The following is a 24941-nucleotide window of genomic DNA, read 5'->3' on the forward strand; positions in this document are numbered from 1 at the left end:
TATACATATATATCTATATTCAAGACGTCTAGTAGTAGTAATGTCTCTGTGTAGTAAACAACTGTCAAATCAAATAAAGAAAGCACACATCAATTACATTTTAACAAATATTATTCTCATTTTTCAAATTTAACTGGATGGATTAGAAATACATGAATACATGTTCTTCTCATTTCAAGTAAAATAACAGCTGGATTAAAAAATTAATTACGTAATGAAATTCAATTTAGAAAAAATATTTTCACTGAATTACGCTGCAGCTTTAAACTCAGTCCATTCAGGGTGAAGTGAAAAATCCACAATATTATATTTTTCTCATCTTCCAAAAAGAGAAATTTGTGTTTGAAGAATTCACCTCTATGAGTCTGTCCAGTCAGAGTCCAATGACTCTGGTCTCTCTGGACATTTCTCTCTTTTGGAGATCGTCCTATGATTTGACTTTCACACCTCCTCAGTCCTGCTCTGCTGTCTCTCTCCTCGTCTCTCCCCCATGTGTCACGGTGTGTGTACATCTCACTCAAGTCAGGAAACTTGTCAGAAAGTAGACACTGGAGAAGTTAACAAACTTGTTGGTATTCACTTGGTAATATACATTTTCAGCTGTAATTACATTATATTTTGTTAAAATGTGTGTGTGACCATATTAATCTGTTCAAAACGATCAAATAAACCCTTAAAAATGCGTCCGTGGTAGACAGTTCAGAAACCTGTGTACTTGGACTCCACCTTGTGGATTCTATTTTTTCTTCTGCTGTAAAAACGTAACTTCAACGTGACTTCAAAGTTGAAATATGACGTCATCACGTACGCAGTGACACGCTAGATGAAACATTTGGAGGAGGCATTGTTTTGTAAACACGTTTGTTTCAATATTTTTTAAATAAATGAACACAGTCGGCTGACCTGAGAGAACTTCAGCACGCGAATAATTTTTTAATTTGAGTTATTTTTAATAACACCCGGGGAATTCTATGAACCCGGAAGGAGCACACAAGCTGCTACTTAGTTATTGTTAAGCTAGCATGTTAGCTTACTGACAGCTTTAGTCGGCGGTGGTGTGCATGGTGAGCATAATATGGAGCCGTTAAGCATCGTTGCGGATGAAGTGGCTTTGGAGGGACTGGACGGAATAACTATTCCCTCTCTGTGGATACGACTGACCGAGATAAAGCCTGCGTTCCCCCTCAAGCTCGACGACTGCACCAAGGAGTTCCTCTGGAAGTCACTCCTCAGCAACAGCGACCTGAAGTTCTATCAACTCCCGAAGGAGAGAGACGACGTGGTGCTGTATGACAGGTGAGTTCATCGTTCACGGAAGGCTCAAACACAATTGTTTAATCAACGAATTAACGGTATATGATATTTACCTCACTCAGTGTCCTGGTTATTCACAGACCGCACTGTGAACATGACAGTGAGACTATTAACGTTACCTTCCAGAGCACTCAGTTATCAGTTATCAGTTTATGAGATCCATTCAGCAAAAATGCATGGAGTCTAATACAACAGCCCTGCAACAAATCAGACCCCAATAAAGGTTATAAGTTAATGTTATTGGTCATTTGTAGACTGCAGTTTGTGCTGCTCTTGAATTGTACTTAGAGGTGTTTCTATTTTGTGAATGACCACAATCACTTCTCAGTAACTGAGTGTAGTTCCCCCAAAAAACTTAAAAAATATTGTGGGAAACGAGTGTTTTTGTTTGTTTTTTAGATATGCTGTATATAGTACTTCCCTTCATTCGAGAGTTCCAATTCAAGTTTAATAAATACATAAAGTGCTTTGCAGGACGTGTATGTTCCACCTGAGGCTTTCTTTAAGAGTTTTAATGCCCTGATGCAGATGTTGTGTTTCCGTGCACGTGCCTTCAGGTTTAATAGCATCGACCCAGACAAGGGCATTGAAACGGCACAGGAGTTTTCTGAGGCGCGGAAAGAGGTCTACCCGATCCATATTACTGTGGAGAACAAGGATGGGATACAGGGCTCGTGTGCACTCTTCAAGGAGAGGACAGATGTCACTCAGCACGTCCGCTCCAAGTCCCTCGCCCCTTTACTCAACCTGCAGGAGGCTTTGGAAAGGTTTGTAGAGTTAGAGTTTACAGAAGTGTTCAACACAAGCTAATTACATTTTAGTGGAACTGTACATTTGTCTCATTCCCCCCCTTCGTACCTCCTCAGATATGGCCGAAAGATCGTTGTCGTGGCGTCTCAGTCGCTGCGCTTCAGAACCCTGATTGGCATCGACAGCGATCCCGATTTGAAGCTGAACGACGACTCTTTCTGTGTGTTGGAGCGAGTGGGCCGAGCTCGATTTCAGGGAGAGCTACAGAGCGAGCTGCACGGATGCGCCTTCAAGTAGGAGACTCTCATTTAGCACAGCGTCGATGCAGCTTAGACGTTCACTGTGTAACAGCCAGCATTGTGTTTTCGACAGGATCGATGCCCGGAAGTTGCACTACATGAGGAAGGCTCTCGTCAAATACGGACTCATCACCATGCAGTCTCACGTCACACGAGTGAATTCGGGACAACAGCAGCACTCCATTCTTCTGCTGCTCAAACGCTTCCATGTGAACAGGTCTGTGTCGCAACACTGCTCTGCTGTTGTGCACCAATAGAGAAGTGATAGCCTGCGCTCTCCCTCTTGTAATCCTCTAGTCCTCAGTTGAATGCATCTTTTCTCTGCCATAGACGTGCTGCTCAAGTCGTTACAATACTGAAAATATTAAGAGGGAACAAAGCCGATGTTTGTGCCACTACACATGTGGCATTAAGATTTAGGAGCACCTTTAGTCTGAAGCCTCTGTCGTCCGTCCCCTTAACCCTCTCTGCTCTTTCAGGAGGACGAAGTACGACATACTGATGGAGTACGTGTCCAACATTCTGCTGCAGTCACCCGGACGGTTCGCCACTTTGCTGACTCTCAAAGAACACCTTTCTGTGAGTATCTCTCTGCGAGTGTCCGTCGGTCTGTGTGTGTGTGTGTGTGTGTGTGTGTGTGTGTGTGTGTGTGTGTGTGTGTTCATCTCACTCTGTTTGCGGTAATAACTGTGTGTTTTTCTCGCAGAACGTGAGTGACTCTAGCTTTAAGCGTTTGTTTCAATACATGCGATCTGCCAAGTTGGTTGAGTACTGCCAGTACCCTCTGGAGGACTTGGATCCCGACGCCGGGCCCTGCACCAACAAAAAAGGTAACGTGCCACCGAATCACCAGTATGAGCACAACATGATAGTGTATGTGTATGTGTATGAGAAATTGCATTTTTTGTGTTCCATTTACAGAGTTGCTGCTGCTTTCATTGCCTTAAATACTTTGATGTATTGGATTCAGCTTTAATGATTCAGCTTAAAACGCGAAATGAAGTTGAGAATTTGAAATCTACAAATGCGCTGCATCCTTTCACTTTGTTCTCCAGGGAATAAAGTGCTTGTGCGCTGTTTGAGGCTGTTGAAGCCGTACACCAAGAAGGTTGTCACTGAGGATGAAGACGATGACGACGAGGACGACGATTACGACAACAGAGCTCTCCCTTCAGAGGGGCGCGTCATGGAGAAGGACGTCCTGTCACAGGCCTATCACATTGGTACGTTGGATTACTGTGACGTCTGTGAGCTTACTCGTGTCTGAGTCAGCTCCCAAGTCGCTTTCAAATCATGACGGCAGATTCCAGTAAACTTCCAACAGTCCGAATCAAGCAATCAAACAATTGAGGACATCCTTCTTTCTTGATGTCATTAGTCTTCAGCACTGATTCACTGATCCTCTTTGAACCGCACGTCAAATGTTGTTCTCCCTCAACCTCCGTCAGCACTTCACCCTCAAATCTATTGTTTCTATTCAGATCCCAAGTTCAAGAGGACGGCGATAACGCGGCAAATACATGCCACATCGGCCGAGACATGATTGATTGCACTTTAATTCTCTAAAAATAACTTACTTTGCAAATCCCTTGTCTTTGTGTTGTAATGCAGTGTTGTCCTGCGGTACAAAGGGAATCACCCAGCGGGATATCGGGATAAGAATGAATGTCGGTAAGCTGGAAGCTCGTATGATTTGCCGAAGGCTGGATAGGGACGGTGTGATTAAGGTAAGAACTACATTGTTCATACAATGTTTCCCATATAGAGAGGTTTTTAAATAAATTGCTGTTTTTTTTTCTATGTACCGGTATTGTGTTATAGTGGAATGTGGAGAAATCAGGAAACGATGCAGAGTTATGTTTGCACAAGTGCAGTGGCTTGCTAACGCATATCTAGCTTTAGCTCTCAAACAGCTAGCTGCTTAAGGCATTTAGTTAGCATTTCAGCCCTTAGTTACACATCGTGGTGCCGATTGTTTTCCCCTCCGGTGGGCAAGTCTTTACAGTATGAATTGCCCTCTTTTGCTCCGGTGAACATGGTGAACATCAGCATGGTAGCATCAACATTGTGAGCATATATAACCATAGCGTATAACCAAGTCTTCAACTTGGATGAGGTGGACACATTATGGGAAACACTCTTCATTATAATGTGGTCCAGTACAGCCTTAATGAACACAAAAACTGAGCTTTTTAAGTGATGTACTAGGTAGTAGTAATTCCATTCCATGTTGTGTCACATTGCGACGGTGTCATGTTTTTGTTGAATCGTTTTAATGTGCGTGATGTCCTTCACCCTGCAGGGATTCATGGTAGATGTGGGCCGGCAGAGGACGACAAGATTTATCAGCCACAAGTGTGTATCTATACACAAGTGCAGAGTTCTAAATTCTAATATTTAACACCGCATCATATCAAATACTGTTGTTCCGCTCACTTCTCTTGACAGGTGTGTTGGTGTGAGTAATCAACTCCAGCGGGTTGCTAAAGAGCAGGAGCGGAAGAAGCTTCTTTACTCCGCACCGCAGACATTGGATGCAGAACAGCCCGCCCCTAAAACACCGGCAACCTCTAAGTCGACGACGACGGAAAACCCCAAACCCCGTGCGGCAAAGAAGATTCAGAAAGCAGCAGGCGGTAGAGGAAACGAGGATGCGAAGGAAGCCGGGCGGACCGGTGGTGATGGAGAAGTGGAGAGAGCGGATGACGGCTTGGATGGAGAGGGAGGCGAAGCAGGAAGAAAGTCGGGAGCTAAAAAAAAGACGGCAGGAGGGAAAAGCAGTATGAAAACGAATCAGACACTAACTGAGATCTCCATCGTGCAAATTCCACCGGTTAAATGTGAGTACTCGTTTAACCTTTCACAACAGATACACAGACAAATACAAGGATGCCGAAATTCACATCATGACTGCGACCCGTGATAACCAAAGTATTTGTTAAACCGGCAGCTAGAGCTCTTCATCCCACTTCTTTATGTTCTGTCATCACTCAGGTGAAACTCCAGCCAGCAGCGAATGCACGACCAGCACGACCCCGGACTCAGAGTCCACTCCCAGAGCAGGTAGTTTGCAGAATTGCATGTTATATGTGTGTTTACTTTTTTGTTCTGTTCAATCATATTTAATTCTCTTTTTTCTTTTTCTTTTTTCAGAACAAGCTAGAGTTAAGGAGGAAGAATCAGTATCCAGTCCTGGCAGCCCTTTACCTGAGAGTGAGGAGTTTATTGCAGCCGATAACCCGGTGGACGACAACATTGTGGACGACAACATTGTGGACGACAACATTGTGGACAACAACATTGTGATTGTTAATAATAAAGGTGTCTGCAAGCCGCAGGTCAGTGTGACGGGTCGCTTTCCTCACTGTTTTGTTCCAGCAGTTTGAGATCAGTAGATGAGTGTTGGAAGTGAACAGTTGGATCCTCTTCCTGCAGGCTCGTAAAAAATCCAGGTGGTCTTCGGCGAGGACTCATGAGACGTACCGCCTGCTGAGGAGGAGGAACCTGATCATTGAGGCGGTCCGCAGCTTCAGAATCATCGAGGGTCTTTTCCCGTCAGTTTGACTTAAATGCTGTCATTTAAACCCACAGCTTTTGTTGGGGTTGTATGAGGTACTTATCCATAGTCGGTGTATTATCTACAGTAGATAACGGTTTTTCTGTGCTGATACTCTTGTCTGTCTCTCTCCAAACTGGGGGCGTGCTGACCGCCTTCTACTGTCGGCAACACACCGACTATTGGATAACCACCTCATACAACCCCACTCCAATACATCTGAACTATCCCTTTCATTTCAAAGCATTTTGTTGCCCAGCAAGAGAGAAGAGAAATGTCAACACGCCTTTCTGTCTTTCTCCAGGCTGCAGAGGCTTATCAATGACGAAGAGAAGCTGGATGGAAGGATCTCAAAGTGTTGTAAGAAGACTATCCTACGTCTCGTACACAACCTGTCTCGAGAAGGCTTACTTAAGGTATACAAGACCACCATCATACAGGATGGGATCACCAAGAAGGTAAAAGCACACATCACACCTCGATGGTTAGTCGGCACAAAAGCATAAACGCACACTCGTCTAACACATGCACCACTTACACCGCCTCTCTCTGTCTGATGTTCTTCTTGCAGCTTGAGATGGTCGTTCATCCGTCCATTCAGCCCAACGACGACATAGTGAGTCGAGTCATTGAACAGGTCCGCTTCAAAATCTCCAGCTCTTACTCGGCTGTACGGTGAGCACAAAACAAATGCGCCATTGAGGAATGGGGTATGTCTGGTTCTCGCTGGGCGATTCCTTTGACTGTCCTTGATTTTGTCAGTTACTCAGTCTGAATGTTCTGCCCACTCGATCCCGTCTTGTGTCCTGTTTCACGATCAAGCCTCTGTTCAGCTGTCTTCCCCTCCGTCACTCTGGTCTTTGTCCCTCAGGCTGCAGCACGCTGAAGAGAAAGCCAGAGAACAAGCCAAAGCGTCCGAGGGTGCGAGCGGCAGCACGTCCAAAGACCAAAAGAGAGAGAAGAGACAGTCCGACGAGTTCAAGCCCACAACAGGTTCTGTTTCACGGCGTATTAGGAGAGCAGCGGAATGGGAGGAGATGCTTTGGTCGGCATGGCGTCTGGAGGTCTGTTCTTCAGGGGCCAGTTAAAGAGAGAACTTTAGATTTTTTTTATTCACAGTTGGGGAAAAATACTTTTCGATCCTGCGACTTCACCCACTTTGCTGCTCTACTTAAGTGTATTTTAGACTGAATGTATCAAGGCCTAGAATTTCATCATTTTAGGGGCACGGCCACTTTGAGGGCACAAAGGCCAAATGTCAGAGCAGTCAGTCCATCACATAAAACAGTTTAAGAAATATTTAATCTCTTTTTAATCCTTTTTTTTTAGTTCGGGGGTTGGGGAAGACCTTTGGCTTCCAGCCTAAGATGCATCGTCTGCGTCTTGTTCATAACTTCCTCTGGTACCTGATATACGGCCATCCGGACAGACACGACTCCGCTGACTTCCAGTCCATCGCTCAAACGCCAGCAGACGTGAGGTGCTCTGATCCTGACGACAAACATCCAAAAGAGTCCACAAAGACAAACAGACAAACACAGCCGTCTGAAAAAGCCGCCTCTGGCTATGCGGACCAACAAATGGAAGATTGTACTCTGTCCGACCTGGTTTTGAGGTTATCATCGAGTGATGAAGAGGAGGAGGTGAAGGATAAAGCAACACCTGCACACTCTCAGTCTGACTTGAAAGGTGAGACCGCACCATGTGTGGGAACTCCCCTGTAGTAAAAGGTTTGGGCTTGTTTCTTTGAGTTCTTCTTTGAGTTATTTATCACTGCACATGGGGGCTTGAACGCACATTATAGATTATTATGTGGACAAGAGTTTGTCTTTTAGGGTAGGACTGTCTTCTCCCCCCCATCAAACCACCCTGATTGTTCTACGATATTCTCCCCGTCTCTGATAGTGTACGCCGATGAAGACTCCTGGAAGAAATTCATGCCTCCTGTCCGAGTACACAAGGAGTTCACCAGCGGCTGGGCGATGGTCGGAGACCTGCTCCTCTGCCTTCCTCTCTCCATCTTCATCCAAGTCATTCAGATCAACTATCAGGTGAGAAGGCCAACCGTATTTGGGTTTTCAGAGGACAGACGACAGAAAATAGATTTTTAAAAGGCAAATACAATAATCTGCTGATCACAGTAATTAATAAATACATATTGAACTGGACATTAAAATAAGCATAAATAATCAGGTGAATTATCATCGCTGCGACATCTGTCTACGTTATATGAATAAATAATGAACCAGTGTTGAATTTGATAATTAGTAAAAGAATATCCTGAAATAGATATTAAGAGGATGAAGAAAGAAACATGCAGAACATAAAACCACATTTGCTGCCTTGTGTCCACAGGTGGATGGACTGGAGGACTATCTCAACGATCCGGTGAAGCAACACCATCTTGTTAGAGCGCTGCCCGCCAGAATGAGAAGACAGCTGCTTTACAAACGGTGACTCTCTCTCTCTCTCTCTCTCTGGCTGTCTGTGCATCGTAACTGTTAATTCTAAATGTATTTGTGGGTTCTCTACGTCAGGAGATACATCTTCTCTTTCCATGAGAACCTGCAGAAGTTGGTCTACATGGGTCTGCTGCAGTTTGGTCATGTGGCGAAGTTCAAGGAGAAAGACCAGGTACACAGAAACAAGTCAGCGCTGTCAGCGCTACAGGAACATCCCACAGAAAGACCAGATGTTTGGTGTTGAAGTACTGAAGTCAGAACATGCTAATTTGAACATTTTTAAGTGGTTACAGCGTGTGCTGTTTTTCCTAATTTTACCGCAAACCAACGTAGAGCAGCTTTACAAACATACAAGTATCGAAGTAAGTTCAGACAATACAACTTTGAAGAGGGCTTAATTTCACACAAGATGTTTGTCCAACAGTAGCTTAAAGAATCAATAGAAATGTTTTCATTCACATATTTTTATGCACATTACATTAGAAAAGTTGAGTGGGAACGGAAAAATTATATTAATCTTCCTTAATTGCACAAAGAAGCTTTTTACGCTCGCTTGAGGGGGAAATGCCTTTGTCGCATAAATGCTGACACAGCGAACATTTAGCACATGATTGATTCATCTGCTGTTTCTGCAATCAATGTCTTTCTGAAGACATATTTTGATATTGTCTTCGTGTCTGGAAAACGTGAAATATGGCCAATATTAGCTGACATGAATTAAAACGTACACCAACCATTTGGTGGAAACGCGCCTAATTCTCATCCCTATTTTTTTGGAGAACATTTCTCTTCGGCTAAAACGGAACAATGAGCTGACTGGGAAATGTATGGATCAAAATGAAGTAAAATTCTCTTTTCATGCGTGTCATATTTCTTCCTCCACATCTGCTCTGATCCAGGTGTTTGTGTACCTGAGGCGCAATGCCGCCATTGTCGACACCACCAGCGCTGAGCCTCACTACTGGCTGGTCACCGAGTCAACTGACAAACCATTTGAGAGGCGCCAGTACACTTTTAACACCGTCAAAGACGTAGAAAACTACTGGTTTGACCTGATGTGTGTCTGCCTCAATACACCACTGGGTACATGCACACAAAAGCAGAATCACTCACAGCACTGGCAACCATATGGAAAAATATCATTTTCAATTCATAAGATGTGCCAATCTCTCTTTCTCTGCATTTTTTAGGGGTAGTCCGCAGTAAGAGAAACACAGATGAAGAAACGGCTCCTTCCTTTGTGCATGAACGCAACGTGTTTGCGGGGTTAGCGTACCTGCTAAAGTAAGTGGAGTCTCTGTAAGACAAAGCAGTTTTATTTTTAAGTCCTGATCTAAAATAACTGAGTTGGAGCAGTTCTCTGGGTGTTTGTTCCCGATATGTGGCGCTTAACAACTGAATGCTGCTTCTACATGTTTAGTTTTGACGATCTGAGAGGTCTGGACGGTTCATAGCGGAGAAGCACAAATGTGTTTTGGCCGGAAACAATTAAGTTCTTCGATTAGTTTAGACTTGTTATTGACCAGAGTTCAACAAAAATAAAGTTCAACATCTAACCAGAAGTGCAATAAGAGTACACATAGAGTGATCAGTAATATATAGACTCGTTAAGAGCATTGAGTGAGGAGTCGGCAGTCAATCAATGTAAGCATCAAACGGGCAATAAAATGTGTTTTCAGAACGTGTGAGTCACTGCAACCACGAGAGGTCGGTGAGCATGTTAGACATAAATGAACACCCACAAATATTGTGCAGTTTGCTGCAGCAGTGTGCGAGATTAGCCGTGCACAGACTCAGAGATGCACACACAAACTCCCACCTCACACGACAAGTCTCTCCTGCCGGAGATCGTAACGTTACCAGGACACAACATGAAGCAAAACACATTGACAAAGAAGAGGTTGGAGCAGAGTATCATCACCAGTGTGTGGCATTGATGTGTAAATGTATCTGTACTCACACACACACACACGCACGTAGGGGCTGTCGTGAAGCGTGTGATGACTGGTCGATACCAGGAGACGGTAAAGGAGCCGGAGGTCTGGACTCTGAATTCTTTGCTCATCTTAAACGCAACTGGCTGTGGACCAATCACCTTCTCGCTGTCAAAACGGTACGTAGCGGTGTGTTTGTGCATGAAGTGGGAGACTCCAGCAGATTGAACGTGGTCTCATGTTTGTGCATATTTTGTCTGTTGGCTTTTTTTTTTTTTTTTAGGCCCCGAGTGGTTTGGCGGCGAAGGAGAATAAAATCAGACTGAAGAGCCTCTTGACTAAAAATGCTCTCAGGATTGCACTTAAAGCTGGTGAGTTACTGCTTGAAACTAAATTCATTCCTTTTAAAGACGCCCTGTGTTGAATCATGACTGAGCTTAATTCAGCGTGAACAATAACGGGAGAAAGAATGAGTCTTATATGTGAATCTCTCCCCACGTTTAGACTGCAAGGGTGTCGACGCGTGTTTTCCTCGCTTGTCTCATGTTGTGGATGTGTTCTCATTTTAGTCTGTGCTGATGTCGGCTTCGCGCAGACTCGTGTCTCAGCTGCATCTCTCGGGCGTAACCACGACCTGAAGTGTCTGTTTACACGTTACACGAGCCCGATCCCCAATAAAACATGACAACTTGACTACACTTTACCTTTTGGCTGCCACTTTGCTGCTCGACGCTTTGAAATGCTCAGACAGACGCTTCAGTGTCGCGGTCTTTGTGTTGCTTTTTGTTAAAGCCCAAGTCAGTGTTGTAAGAATCTGATTTCCTTCAAAAAACACAACTGTCACAGTTTAATGAATAAAGTGCTTTCTATGCGTCTGTGTGTAACAGGAGGAACTGCTATACCTCGTTACCTGACTGGCAAGAGACCACAGATAACAGAAACTGTGGAGGTATGAGTTCAATTGATTCTATTTCATGATTGTCATATTATCCGTATATACAGCTAGTTGCCAGTGTATTAGGTACACGTAGTCTAATACAACTGTCCTGTAAAAGATCCTACATGAAGGGTATAATATTCCATTATTATTGTTATGGAGGTGTTGATTCTATGTGATTATTTTGGAGGTTGTAGTTTGTGGTGCTGTTGAATGGCATGAATGGGATGGACAGAATAATAGAAATGCCCCGTCTCAAAACGGTGTCTGTATGTGAGATTGACACACTTGACTGATTCCTACATCTAGTTCAGACCCGGAGAGCAAAGAGTTCAGGCTACAAACAATACCAACTGTTGTTTTCTAACCAGGTGGATGTTGAGCCTGCTTCCAGAAACCAGCGGGTGGTCGGAGGAAAGAAACAGAAGAGGAAGAGAAGCAAAAAGGAGGTTGTCAAGGCCTCGCGCAAGAAGAAGAAGGGTACATTATGAGCATTACTGACGGGGGACATCTTACAGATCGTGTGCCTGTCTGATTGGCTGTTTCTTTGTTTTTTTATTTGCCTTTTAAAGAGCCCAAGAAACGCACCCCTGCCCACGACGAGGCGGACCACCGAGCCTTAAAACTGATGACCAGACAGAGAGTCTACTGGTCTGTACAGGAAGACTCGCTGATGATGCTCTGCAGTGTGGCCACACACCTGCTCAACAGCAAAGTACGCACACACCAATGCATGAAGTAGTGTTTGCTTTAATGGTGGTTCCCTTCAAACTAAATAGTTCCTCCTTGTTAACGGCCTCTTTACCCATCGCATAGGCTGTTAATGAGCAAATAGACCACTCCCTCTTATTGCATTTGAATCATTTGTAGAGGTAAAGTTATCCTGTCGTTTAAAAATGGCAATAGCAAACATTATTTTCCTGATTCCTATCCTCCCAAGATAAATCTGAGGGGTCACAAGATGATTCAATCGCAATTTTTTTTTTGTTTTAATATTTCCTACAAAATGTTTTGTTTACTTTCTCTCCGTTTTCCCCATTTTGCCAATTTTCTTTGAATTAAATAAGTTGCTGACCTGTAAAAAAAAACATTTATGTCCAAAAAAATCACGTTTTCATCAGCAGTTTCCAGCTTTTTGGCGATGCATTTCAGCAAATGTGTTTTCTTTAAATGGTTTATTTAGCGTCAAACATCGAGTGTGTAAATTAAGCAAAATGTGTCACTCATCATGATGAACCTACAGAGAATTATCAGCTGAATCTGCAGCGTCCCAATTTTTCTTTTTTAAAGAATTCTGACATAAACAGTGAAATCATATTTTGAATGTGCAAAAATAGCTTAACTTTTTGATTTAACAAATCAGTTTAAAGTTAGGATCAGCTGTTTGTACTTGTTTCAATGTATTGTTCACGTGTTGCAGTTAAAAAGGTCATACGTACCTTACTGCGTGGTGAGAGACCTGCTCCACGCAGAGTTTGCAATATCGATGGATAAAACATCCATCGCTGTCGGCCGTCGCACGCGATACATCCTGAAAAACCCTCAGACACTGCTGAACTACAGGTAGGCACGAATAAAGAAAACGCACATTTACTAAACGTGAACCTGCAGTTTGATTCATCAGCTGTGTGTTGCAGGATCTGCCTGGCTGAGGTGTACCAGGACAAACCTCTGATGAAGCTGTTGGAGTCGAAGAAACCTACTGCTCCGAACAATCCAGATGTGCGTTGTTTTTGTTTTATTGTCTGACAGTTTTTTTTTTTGTGTCTGAAAGCTTGAAGTTCACTTATTGCTATTTCCTTCATAATATTTCTGCCCGTGTTGTTTCAGGATTGTGCTAAATCGTTCTCCGAGTACGCCAGGCTGCTCAGACAGAAGTTCAGCACTGTTCTTCTGAGCACTCGGGATGTGATCATGCCAGACACAAAACGTCAGCTCTTCTCTCGGTAAGAAGAAGAGGAGGTTTCATGCGCTCACTCTAAACCGGCGGCGATGGCTGGAACAAGAAAGCTGAGTGATGTAACGCTGTATCTGTGTGTTACAGGTTCAAGGTTTCGGCAATAGAGAGTAGGAAGCAGGTGTCATGGAAAGACACTCTCAACTGGTGAGGATTCAATTCGACTTTCTTCTACTTAATACATTTGGACTGTTATGGTGGTGGTTGAGTGTTTGTTTTGTGTCCATTGCAGCTCAGACGACATTCATGCCATAGTGTTGCAAAACGTGATCCAGAGCACTCTGGCCATGACCAACTGTCAGATGAAGTCGTCCAGATCCTTTCAGGCACGGCCATCTTTAATTTTACTTCCTCTTGTTCGTTAAAGGTGCAGTTAGCGATTCGACTCCAATTTTTTGTCAAATCTCCCTGCAGTCCGCCAGCGGTCCTTCTGAAAGACAATTGTGGTGTTCGTACGCAGCCCTGCCTCTGTAAATAGGAAACAAAGCGGCTCGGACCCAAGCGGCAATCTGTGGCTTTAAGAACGACGCAGTTATTAGCTGTAACCGTCGCATGAGTGGCGGCAGTTAGCTCCCCAGTGGGGCACACATGCTGGGACTCGCATGCACGCCTACAAAAAATACATAACAACACACGCAGAGGGAGACAAATTCATTCTCTGCTCAAGTAGATTTTACTCCACTGTGTCTTTAAAAAGCAAAGAGTTGATTGCTGCTATATTAATACTCTGAATTTAAATGTAGCACATTTCATGAGCACAGCACTACAAAGTGCTTCTCATAGACGTAATAAGTGTGAAACCACCGTTAAATATAAATAAATAAGAAATACACAAAGTTGTCCATTTGTCCCTATTTTCACTCTCCTTTCATTAGACACTCTTAGGTAGAAAACACACACCTCTGATTAACCACCTGTCCTCTTTCTTAGACCTTCCACATGTACAGTAAGTATAACCAGGAGCTGCTGTGCCAAGTGTTCATACAATGCAGGAAGAGGGGTCTGGTCAACCGCCGGCGTATCAATCAGCCGTTTGGGCCCAAGAAGAACCGAGCGCTGCCCATCCTGCCCATGTCCTACCAGCTGTCCCAGTCCTACTACAGGTACACAGAGATCACTGTGAATACTCAGATTACTTGTACGAGTACACATCATCTCACGAGGTGCATCTGGGTTCAACCACCTAATTGTAATGAACTTAATGGCAGCCAAATATAATACACAAATTAAGATTTCTGTTTTAACTTGCTTCTTTATTTCTTAATTTAAATTACCAATTAATTTATTTTATTTTACAATTTCATTTCTATTTTTTAACTCTATTTTTAAATATTTGTATTCATTTTTATATTTATTTATTTATGCATTGTTTTCCGTTGTGTCTTTAGCATGTAAATAATCACATTGCTATTCTTAAGATACCTAAAAGGAACTGCTTATCTTCTGATAGCATTAGCATTCTGTTAGCATTCCTTCAGTTTAGTTTCCTGTGAACATTTGGTGAGACGACCGTCTTGCACCATCTGAAGTCTGAATATTTAAATCGTTGCCACACTATCTTACTGTTTGATTGCAAAGCTCATTGACCGCGCCTCTCCCACTCCTTCCCGGCAGGTGTTTCTCGTGGCGCTTTCCTCACTTGCTGTGCACGGATTCCTTCCGCTTCTTGAGGAACCTGATCAACAACGGGACGGGAGACGGCACACCCGTCGTTGAGTTCTACCATGAAACCGAGAACCGGTCGGAGAGCGGCGAGGAAGTGTTGGAGAGGAGAGCGGGGTCGGAGAAGAAAAAAAGACAAAGGAAGGAAGACGGACGAAGACCAGTGAGTGAACCAGAGGTACAACCAGACACAGCAAACAGTGCCTCAACAAAGGAAGTAGAGAACGACCAAAGTAACACGGAAGGCGAGGATAAATTGATGGAGGTGAACAACGAGGAAACTGAGGCGGCGAGCAAAGCAGACGAACGGACAAACCCAGACGATTGCCCCACAGCTGGTTCTGTTGAAGATCAACCCAGCAGAGAGCAGACGGACGATCATCTGCCCAAAGAGGAGGAGACTCCAGATGTGTCGGCGATGCTGCGGTTCTCCATCGACTCTCCGGGTGGAGCCTGTTTGGTGTCTCTCAGCCTGATGTCTCTGGGACTGCTCAGTGTCTACATGTCCATACCGAAGCAGATGGTGGTGGTGGACAGCAACCTGGTGGACAACGATGTAGTCAAGAGGTGAGTCCAAATCCGTCAGTTTGTCCAGAGTAACGGGAACACTGCAGAGAAGCTGCTAAGAGCACCACTGATGACAGAGTGAGTCATTGTATGTTCTATTGTCGATTCCATTGATGCTTTGTTATTATTGTTAACTTATTAAATGTCTCCTGAAGTGTTCGCTGAGATTGACTCACCAGCCAATGGAAACGCTGTTGAAGATATAACAATGTTGAGGTAAACCTTTGTTTTCCAGTATGGCAGCTCTGGAGGACGAGGACGATGACGATGATGATGGTGAGGAGTGTGACGGGGGGAAAAAATTAGAAGTGAAGGCACATCAAGCGTCTCACACCAACTACCTGATGATGCGCGGATACTGCTGTCCTGGCATAGGTAGAGTTTACATTTTTTACTCGTTGAATGTTGTCTGCATATGTATCGCGCACGCTCTGGTGGATGGCAGAAAGTAAAGTTTATTTTATCAGCAACATCACTTGAATCACTTTGGATTAAACAAAGAGGAGAAAAATAATTAGGCAACAATAACTTTTTGTGAATGTTTAGTTTAGGACCGTAGCTAATGAAATAGTGAAACATATTAAACAATGGTTCAATTAAATATGTTTAAAAGTGTTTCTCAAGTTACTTTAAAGTTCACAATCACAAGTGTCTCAATACGCTTTTAGAAAAAGACAACAGCAGATGTTAAACATGTTAAAAGGAGCAATGGATTGGTTGAAGAGTAGGTCGAATTTTATTTGTATTTGTTTGATTGAAGCCCTAATTGATTAGTCGGCTGTCATTGTTCGAGCAAAAATGCCAAACTATCTCTTCTTTTACTCCTTAAATTTGAAGATTGTCTGTTTTTATATCATTTTTAAAAAGAAAATAAAATTTTATTTACATTTTTGTGTTCCATTGTGTTTTGTGTAAAAATTAAAGATTAGTCGGTAAATAAAATACTCGTCAGCTGGAGCCCTATTCAGATTTATATAATTGAGATTTTGCTTTGTTTCTAGTCAAAATACGAAACCTCAACACCAGTGACAACATCGTGGTGGAGTCGTGTTTTATAAGCTTGCGGCTGCGCAACACACCCGCTCACCACCTGTTCAGTACGGAGAGTAAGTATCACATGTAACACGCGCACACAAACACCGTTCCATCTGCAGGAAACAACTCTTTGATTTACTTTTTTCCTTGGTTTTTAGGCTCCCCACCGCTGGACTTGACTAAATGCGGTCCGTCCCTGCTGCCCTCCGTCCTCACCTACTTCACCCGTTCCCCCTCCTCGCGCTCTCCCAACAGTGTGAAGGAGTGCGACAGGCGCTTGATTCAGCAGCGAGGATACACTCCTCATGACATCAAAGCATGTGCTCAGCTCAGGAGGAGCTTAAATGCTGCTGGTGAGAATGGCTTGGACATACGGGACCTCTACCACAACCACACACGCCTGGAGGAGCCATGGTTTGGACGCACCAAGAGCCTGCAGCAGTACATGGAGGTAAATGCATGTCGAACGCAGGGATAGCTTACTCCAAAATCATAAATGCATACGTTTCCCCTTACCTGTAGTAATACTTATCAATCTAGATTGTGCCTCTGTGAATAGATGAACGGTTCCTTCTGTGCGGTCCAAGTGTGGTCGCTTCTGGCTCCAAAAAAAACAAGATGGCGGCGGCCAAAATACTGAACTCGAGGCTTCAAAACGATAGCCCACACTTTGCTCATCCTTTTTGTTTTTGGAAAAGACGCCCCCCTCTGAACTCTAAATCTTCCCTTTGCATGTTGAGGAATCCAGAGCCTAGTTACAGTCAGACTTGTACAACTGCAGTTTGCTGAGGGGTTTAGCGAACAATTGGTTTTCCTCGTTTCTTCTTCCTCTATGTTTCTGCCTGATCCGTATTTTTCCCTTTTTGCTCCAGGAGTTACAGGAAGATGGCCAGGTGATAAAAGTCGGGGGTTTGGGCGTCCGTTGGGTGCTCATGCAGCACGCTGATCCGTGGCTGCTGACTGTGAACTCCAAGCAGTGGTCCCAGTCCCGCTTCTCATCCGAAAGACACCCGTTTTTGGAGAAAGTCCACAACATCCCCTTCATGCGCAAGAGGCCCAAGCTAAAGGTCCGACCGGAGGCCGAGGAACCGCCTGCGAAGAAAACGGCTTTGGTCGAACAAGAAGGCGAGGACAGACGGGACTTGGGGGGAGTGTCGAGAGACGTAACTAAAGAGCAACTGAATGAGGAAGAACAGCTGGAAAAGCAGAAGGAGCAGCCAGGTGAGGGGAGCGGAGACAAATCGTTGAACTTGGAGGAGGAGGGAGGAAAGCTGATGAAGCCCGACGAGGCCAGAGAGCAGGAGACGGTGGAAACTGAGGGAAGACGGGATGAAAAGAAAGATCGTCGAGTCCGAACGAGGAGCATCGACAGAATAGAGGAAGAAGCGCGCGGTCTACCAACGAGACCAGCTGGTGTTGATCATGAGTAAGTGCAGACTGCTTATCTAATCTCGGTTAAAGAGGCGTGTCCCTTTTCTTGTGCGTCATCTCTTTGCCCTCCAATCCACACAGGGAGAATGTGAGCTTCATCAGCCGGCCGTGGCGCATGGTTGACGGCAACCTGAACCGGCAGGTGTGTAAGGGCATGCTGGAGGCCATTATGTACCACATCATGTTCCGGCCCGGACTCACGCAGCAGACTCTGGTGGAACATTACAAAGACGTGTTGCAGCCAATGGCGGTGCTCGACCTGGTGCAGGTAAACGGAAACACTGTCGCGTGATGCTCATTGGTACGTTAGGTTGTTTCACATCGGCTGATTTACTCGTCTCCGGTGAGAGTGTACTCATTTGGAAAGCTTCATGGCTCAAGTAATGCTTTTTATTCATAAGTGATTTATATAGTCCAGATATACCCTTGAAATAAAGCTTCTTTTTTAATACACTGCCCTCACTGTCTCCTCCACAGGCGCTCATGGACATGGGCTGTGTGACGAAGAAAACGATGTTTAAAGCTTCTAAACCCTCACTGTTCGCCCGCTCCGTGCTCCAGACGAGCCCGCACACTAAAGTGAAGGTTGAGGATCCGGGTCGGGTGTTCTACGAGCCCACCATCAGCTGCTGCCTGCGGCTCAGTCAGGTGTTGCCCAACGAACGCCACTGGAACTATTGCATACCGTGAAAGGCAGACCGTATCTGGTGTCTCACATTCTCTGCATGACAGAAGGCTTTTGGAGTTTAAGTTGTTACAAGCCTAAATAATGTCATTTTACAAAATGTTTCATGTCATCAGGTTCTTTGACAGATTTCACTTCTGGTTTTACAGAACGAGCATTTCTTTTTACATTTTTTCTCGATAGATTTTTGTTTTTCTCAGAATTTGAATAATTAAAAAGTAATTGCTATCACACTGCTCAGACTCCCCGAGAAGACTAATGCCAGCCGTGCCGTAAAGTAGCCTCTGGGTGAGTGTTGGGCTTCAGATTCAGAAAGCAGGCTCATGTTGTTACAAATGACGGTCGCTTGCATATTGGAGATACATTTGGGAATCCAGCAGGACTCCCGCAAGCTCATGCATGAGTCGCAAATGAGCGAGGAGAAAGTGACCGGTGATGCAGCTTCCAGGGCTTTACTGCAAGGATGCAGTTTGTTGTTTTTGTAGTCAGGAAGCCTAATTTAGCGGTTCAGTTGATTTTGTAATCTCTGATGTGCAGGAACCTCCAATTTCCTGAACACTGGAGTAAGTTCAAGTCTGTCTGTATGACGCCTCTTTCTACTCAGATTGTGTCGCTCTGCTGCTCTTTTCTGAGCAAAAACCAAGTTTAACATACTAACAATAATGCAGTTGGTAGGGTACAAGCACTGAGAGACTTGTGGAGTTGTACTATAACGTGCCCGGTGTTCATGGGAGGGCTCTCAGGAAACTGAGCGATAAAGATCACCGGGAAGTTGAGGAATGTTTGCGTTCAGTTTCGCACTCCGAACTGTTTCCACATTAGTTATACAAGCACAAAACTTCCTCTACATTGTCTACCCGAAGTACCCAACTTTCAGTTTAGCCCACCTTACAGGCCTGCAGGTATGGTGTGCCGGATCAGTGGTTGTGACCGTGTGGTAACTTGGTAGTTACTCGTTAGTGGTGGTAGGTCAATAGGTTACAATGGACGAGAATAGAGTTGTGCTTGTCTGACTCAAACCATTAAACACAATGGCAACATTTTGACTTTCTTTATTTGACCGTGCACATGGAGTTCTAGTTGTAGGTATTTGTATTTAGTGGATTATTTCTCTAATGTGAAAAATTATATATTTTCCAGTTTGTGTTATGATTTCTTGATTATGTCAATGTGTTTTTCCTTGAATGGTTGACTGCACTGATCTGAAACTAATTTAAACTTAATAAATGTCGGTCTTTTAAATGAATTGTATTTCTTTATTAGAGTCAGGGCAGTCGGTATAGAGTAAAGATAATAGAGGCAGCACTTGATTGTGTGAACTCCCTTTGAAATGAGTCTGGTGTCTGGAGAACGGGATGTATAAACCTGGACCGCCTCTGGAGATCCGTACAATGCCAAACTTTCACTTTCATAACTATGAAGATGACATAAGCAAGAAAAGGAGCGGATGTGTGGTGTAAAAACAGGCTGCGCTGCCAAACATTGTTCGACTGCAATAGAAAACGCATAAAAACAGCAGAGCGGACTCATTCGCTCGCTGGCCACCTTTGGGTTTTATGTTGGGACGGTTGTTAACTGACGGGAGAAAAATATCTTGGAATAATGTTTTTCCGTTTTATTCTTTTGGTTGTTTCTTCGATGAGTTTCCTGCGCAGTGTGTCCAGTTGTGGTGAGTGAAGAGTTTGCCACCTGGTTTCTCTTTATAAACTAGATTGTGATTTCCTATGATGTTCTGTAGTGGTTTAAAAAAATAAATACTTTTTCTGTTGAATTGTGATGATGCACACTCAGAAACACCTTTACGTTTCAGGACGTACTTGAATATGAAAGTATTTTCCAGTGTTTTATAATGTTTTATAATTTTTTGTCCAGTGCCTTTATGATTAAATCACATTTGACTTATGATTCCTTTGGCCATTCATCATTTTGTAGTGTTTTCATTTGTATTACTGTGGCCCTATTCTCTGGAAGTGTCTGCCTTAGAATCTGAGTGGATCCGTCTACCCTGTGAACGTTATTAAAATAATTAATTTAATTTCAGGTGCTTCGTCATTAACTGTCTTAATCATTGGTTTCATACTTTTTTTTTAGTCCTTGTGTTTATTTATTCTCGTGACTCGAGAATTCTCGATTATTTAAAAGATTTTAGCGCTCATTGTACATTTTATATAAATACCTTAAACAAATATAGGCATATAGGCTAAAACATAACTGCATCATCTAATATTAGTGTATGAAAGTTTATTATTTGCATGGAAAGTGCTTTAAAAGTGTAACTGAATGCTAATTTCACATCAAGCTGTTTAAAACCACCACCTTGTCTGTGTTACAGAGGAAAGCTGTGCAGATAAACCAGTATTCACTCCGTCCAGACTGGTGGTGAGGTTCGGTGACCCGACCTTTGCCAGCTGCTCTGTGTGTCAGCATGATTGCATCAACAACTTATATAAATTGGAAAGCCCTGTTGGGGTCACGACGACGAACGGAACCACCATTTCATGGACAGTTAACAGACTGACCGAGTGGGAAGCATCTCCCATCTGCTATTATAGTATTAAGAAGACGAATTACCAGTGTTGTACCACGCTGCCTGTTACTGTCTACCGTAAGTTAAAGAAATAAATGTTGCAAGATATGATTTAAAAATGAGTCATCTAAATGAGTAATAGAACATCTTGGGTATTTCGACAGTTGTTTCTGAATGTGTGTCTCTCTCTGTCTCCACAGAGCCTCCAGATAATGTGTCCATCAGCTTTGTTGACCCCACTGAGCCGATGCTTGAGGGTCAGCAGTGCACTCTGCAGTGTACAGTAGAGGACGTGGCTCCTGTTGAAAACCTCACTGTCACCTTCTACAGAGGACGGACAGTACTGAGTCAACAACGGTCCAACATCGACGACACAAAGAAGAAACCAGTGACTGACATCTTCTCTCTAAACATCACCCTCAGTAAAGAGGACGATGGAGTCCAGTACTGGTGTGAAGCAAAGCTAGAACTGGGACCAGATGGACCACAGCCCCCTCCAGTGGTGACGTCACAAAACATCACCACCACTGTCCTCTGTGAGTCTGGCAAGAGAACATCAACACACCCCAATATTAGCATTGAGCACGTATCGACACCTTGCTATCATGTGAAGAACAAACACGTTAACATTTGTGGTCGTCTTTTTAAAGTTAATTTCAAGAAAAAGTGTAACTTTTTACAAAATTCGCTCATTTGCGTTCTTTCCAACGGTTAAATGGGAAGATATCACTCTGTATCCAAGCTACAGTCAGCAGCAGGTTAGCTTAGCTTAGCATAAACACTGAAAACAGAGCGAAACAGCTAGCCTGCCTCTCTACTAACAAAATCAACAAGTGCCGGTCCAAAACATGTCAAACTATTCCTAAGATCACCATCTGTTTATTTATGTATTTTTATGTTTTTACCATAGGCTGTATATGAGAAGTCGAAATTGTCGTCGTGACATCACCCATTGGTTTGTGGACTGTGGTTTTTAAGGCTCTAGTTCGGCATTTTGGCTGTCGCCATTTTTGTTGTTGTTGTTGCTGCAACCAGTAAACAGAAGCGGCCATATTCAGACTGAGGAGTGACGTAGAGACAGCGTATACAACTCTGGTAGCAACCTGTCAATCACAAGCTGGCCCCGCCCTAAAGCATACCATGCATTATGGTCAATTTGACTCTAAATGTGACCATAATTTAATAAATGAACATCATGCTGTATTGTAGAAATCTTGGAACTAGCGATTGAGACCATAAACGCATGTTTACAATGATTACTGAGGGAATAAATCAAGAGAGAAGTAGAATCACTTTATCATAGACTTCTATACGATCTGACTTTGTTGCAACCAGAGGAGTCGCCCCCTGCTGACCAGCAGAGAGAATGCAAGTTTGAGGTTCTTCCACATTGACTGCACTTTGCAGAACCGGAGGTTGCCGCCTGGTTTGTACATGTACACCTTTTGCATTAATTACATCTGTTGTATTTTTCTCTGTCTCTTCCTCCTCCATCAACACACAGATGGACCTCAGCTAGTGGAGTCTCCACATCTTGGTCCAAACATTGTAGTGAAAGGGGACCCTCTGGAACTGAGCTGCTTGGCTGTGGGAAACCCCAGCCCCTCGTACACCTGGACGCCGCCGCCAGAAAGCACTGCAACCTCCAACAGCAGCGTTCTCACTGTCAACTCTGCAACTTCTGCGGATGAGGGGAAGTACACCTGCTCTGTCAGCAGCGCCATTGGGAATGTCACAGCGGAGTTTGACGTGGTTGTCCGTGAGTTCTGTTCTTTCTTCACCTAAACGTCTGATTCGACTCTCTTTGCAGACAACATGCTAGTTGTCTGCCTGGAGTTGATGTGGTTACCATCATCATGAATATTCTTCATAATTCATACGTTAGACATGAAAGGCAAATATTTGGTAATAGTTTGAATGCTGCATTGATGTTATAGTATGTAGTGTGTCTTTTTACCACACGTTTGCTTTTATGCATCTCCAATTTCTCCCTTTTTGTTCACCACATCTCTAATTTTCCTCATTGTTATGTGATAATAAGGTGAGCGTGTCTGTCGAGGAAAATTAGAAATGGTGAGGAAATTGGGACATAGATAAATCATTAACCATCTGCAAAAATGGACGAATAAATAATTGATTTTATCAATTGATTTTAGGTAAAAGGAATTCAATTTAAAAAACATGTTAAGCATAAATGGTATTGATTCTTTTTTGGTCCTTTTTAATGATTGAACTTCCAGTAGGCTACGATTTGATAACCTTTAACTACCTTTAATTGGTTTAGGGTTTTTTCAGGTTTTTGCTATCACTGGTATGTGAAAGAAAACACAGTAAGACCAGTAAAAAGATACAAAAGATTTACAAAAAAAAGGAAACACGGTTGATGTCAGTCCTTCATTCAAATTCCACAAAATCACAAGTCAACTGTCTATTTGTTCGTAGGTTTGGAGTTAACCTCAACCAGACTGCCGCCAACAACCGCACCCACCACAACAACCACACCCACCACAACTACAACCTCCACCAGAGCAACCACACCCACCACACCCACCACAACTACAACCTCCACCAGAGCAACCGTACCGAACTGTAGCACCAGCAGCTTCCTGCTTCACAGGTTCATAATGTGTTTCATGCTTTTATTCTCCGCTCTGGTTTGAGTTCATTCCCAAAGAAAGAAAGAGGTTTGTTTCTAAAACAATAGCAAGGAACATTGTCGCCACGAAAGAATAAACAATAAAATGGACAATAAAGGGTATTTTATTCATGTCCTATATCGCTCACATCTGATCAATACAATCAGTTCTCTAATACATTGAGAAGCTCGTCTGTTGTGTAAGAAATTACTTTTTATAATGTAATACTGATATTGTACCACTAGGGGCATTCGTTGTAAGTGAGACCTGTTTGAATGCTTTTTTTCCTTAAAAAGGCTAACATCAGTATGCTAACATGCTCGCAATGACAATGCTAACATGCTGTGACAATGCTAACAATGCTAACATGCTGAGGTGTAGTTGTAGCAATGTTTAGCATGTTTACTATCTTAGCTGAGCAGGTTAGCATTTGTTAATTGGCAGAATTGTTTTATGTCGGGATGCAAATGTCATTCGTTTTGCAGCTATTTGATCATAAGCCAAATAGATGAGATGATAAGATTCATCTTCTTGGAGTCATGAATGTCTGTGCTTAATTTAGGTTTTCAGTCTGGATGTAAGTGGTGGACAAAGTCATTCATGAATTAGTGTTTTATTGTTGCCATAGATGTGTTTTTGTTTGTTTGTAATGCTGTAATATTCAGTTGATGTTTTATTCAATGAAAGCCACTGTGTGTAGGATTTGAATATTGCTAACTTTCACGTCATCCAGTAAATTCAATAAAATAAACTCAAACTGATCAAAGGGATTGTCTTTGGAAAGAGCCACGAGCTTTTTCCACCTGTTTCCAGTCTTTATGCTAAGCTATGCTAGCTGTCCCTGGGCTCCAGCTGCAGGGCTGTAACTACCGCTGAGGACACTAAAGACCTGTCCTTTGTGTTTTATTATGGGAACTTCAGGTCTTTCGGTTTTTACGCTGTACAATTTAAAAACTCACGCATAATGAGTGATTTATAGGCTGCTGCTAACAAGTAGCAATAATAGCAGAGTTGCTGTACTTCAATTTGACTTCAAGTTTTACTTTGGGTATTACAAACATCTTTTCACCCTTTTTCCCAAACTGCGAACTTTGCGTTACCAAAATAGAGTTTGACGTGAGACAAGTTTGCTTCTTTAAATCAGTAAATATCTGACCAAAGAAAGAGTAAACAAGCTTCAAACAATCCG

At 43.3% G+C, this 24941-nt stretch overlaps 1 protein-coding gene across 1 annotated transcript; it reads left to right on the top strand.

Moving 5' to 3' along the window:
* Positions 1-852: 852 nt before the first annotated feature.
* gtf3c1 (general transcription factor IIIC subunit 1) lies at positions 853-24509 on the top strand. Its single transcript, XM_079279001.1, has 44 exons — positions 853-1296; positions 1872-2081; positions 2181-2357; positions 2437-2580; positions 2843-2942; positions 3070-3193; positions 3419-3586; positions 3975-4090; positions 4666-4718; positions 4812-5203; positions 5358-5426; positions 5517-5701; positions 5799-5917; positions 6224-6377; positions 6491-6594; positions 6791-6912; positions 7249-7608; positions 7825-7970; positions 8275-8372; positions 8457-8553; positions 9281-9464; positions 9572-9665; positions 10362-10494; positions 10599-10686; positions 11203-11264; positions 11624-11732; positions 11825-11967; positions 12673-12815; positions 12890-12974; positions 13083-13198; positions 13297-13356; positions 13442-13535; positions 14140-14312; positions 14824-15438; positions 15674-15813; positions 16440-16544; positions 16632-16924; positions 17346-17899; positions 17986-18172; positions 18382-20258; positions 20922-21194; positions 21317-21652; positions 22621-22875; positions 23559-24509. The coding sequence occupies exons 1-40, from the start codon at positions 1076-1078 to the stop codon at positions 18592-18594; spliced, it is 6750 nt and encodes a 2249-aa protein (XP_079135127.1). The 5' UTR covers positions 853-1075; the 3' UTR covers positions 18595-20258; positions 20922-21194; positions 21317-21652; positions 22621-22875; positions 23559-24509.
* The last annotated feature ends 432 nt before the right edge of the window (positions 24510-24941 follow it).

This window comes from Melanostigma gelatinosum, assembly GCF_949748355.1.
Source record: "Melanostigma gelatinosum genome assembly, chromosome: 11".
In the NCBI taxonomy this organism is placed as follows: domain Eukaryota; kingdom Metazoa; phylum Chordata; class Actinopteri; order Perciformes; family Zoarcidae; genus Melanostigma; species Melanostigma gelatinosum.

Coding starts and splice junctions, on each gene's coding strand:
- gtf3c1 (XM_079279001.1), top strand. CDS start 1,076: ATGGAGCCGTTAAGCATCGTTGCGGATGAAGTGGCTTTGGAGGGACTG. Junction 8,373..8,456: donor AGACAGCTGCTTTACAAACG/GTGACTCTCTCT, acceptor TCTCTACGTCAG/GAGATACATCTTCTCTTTCC. Junction 13,199..13,296: donor AAACGTCAGCTCTTCTCTCG/GTAAGAAGAAGA, acceptor TGTGTGTTACAG/GTTCAAGGTTTCGGCAATAG.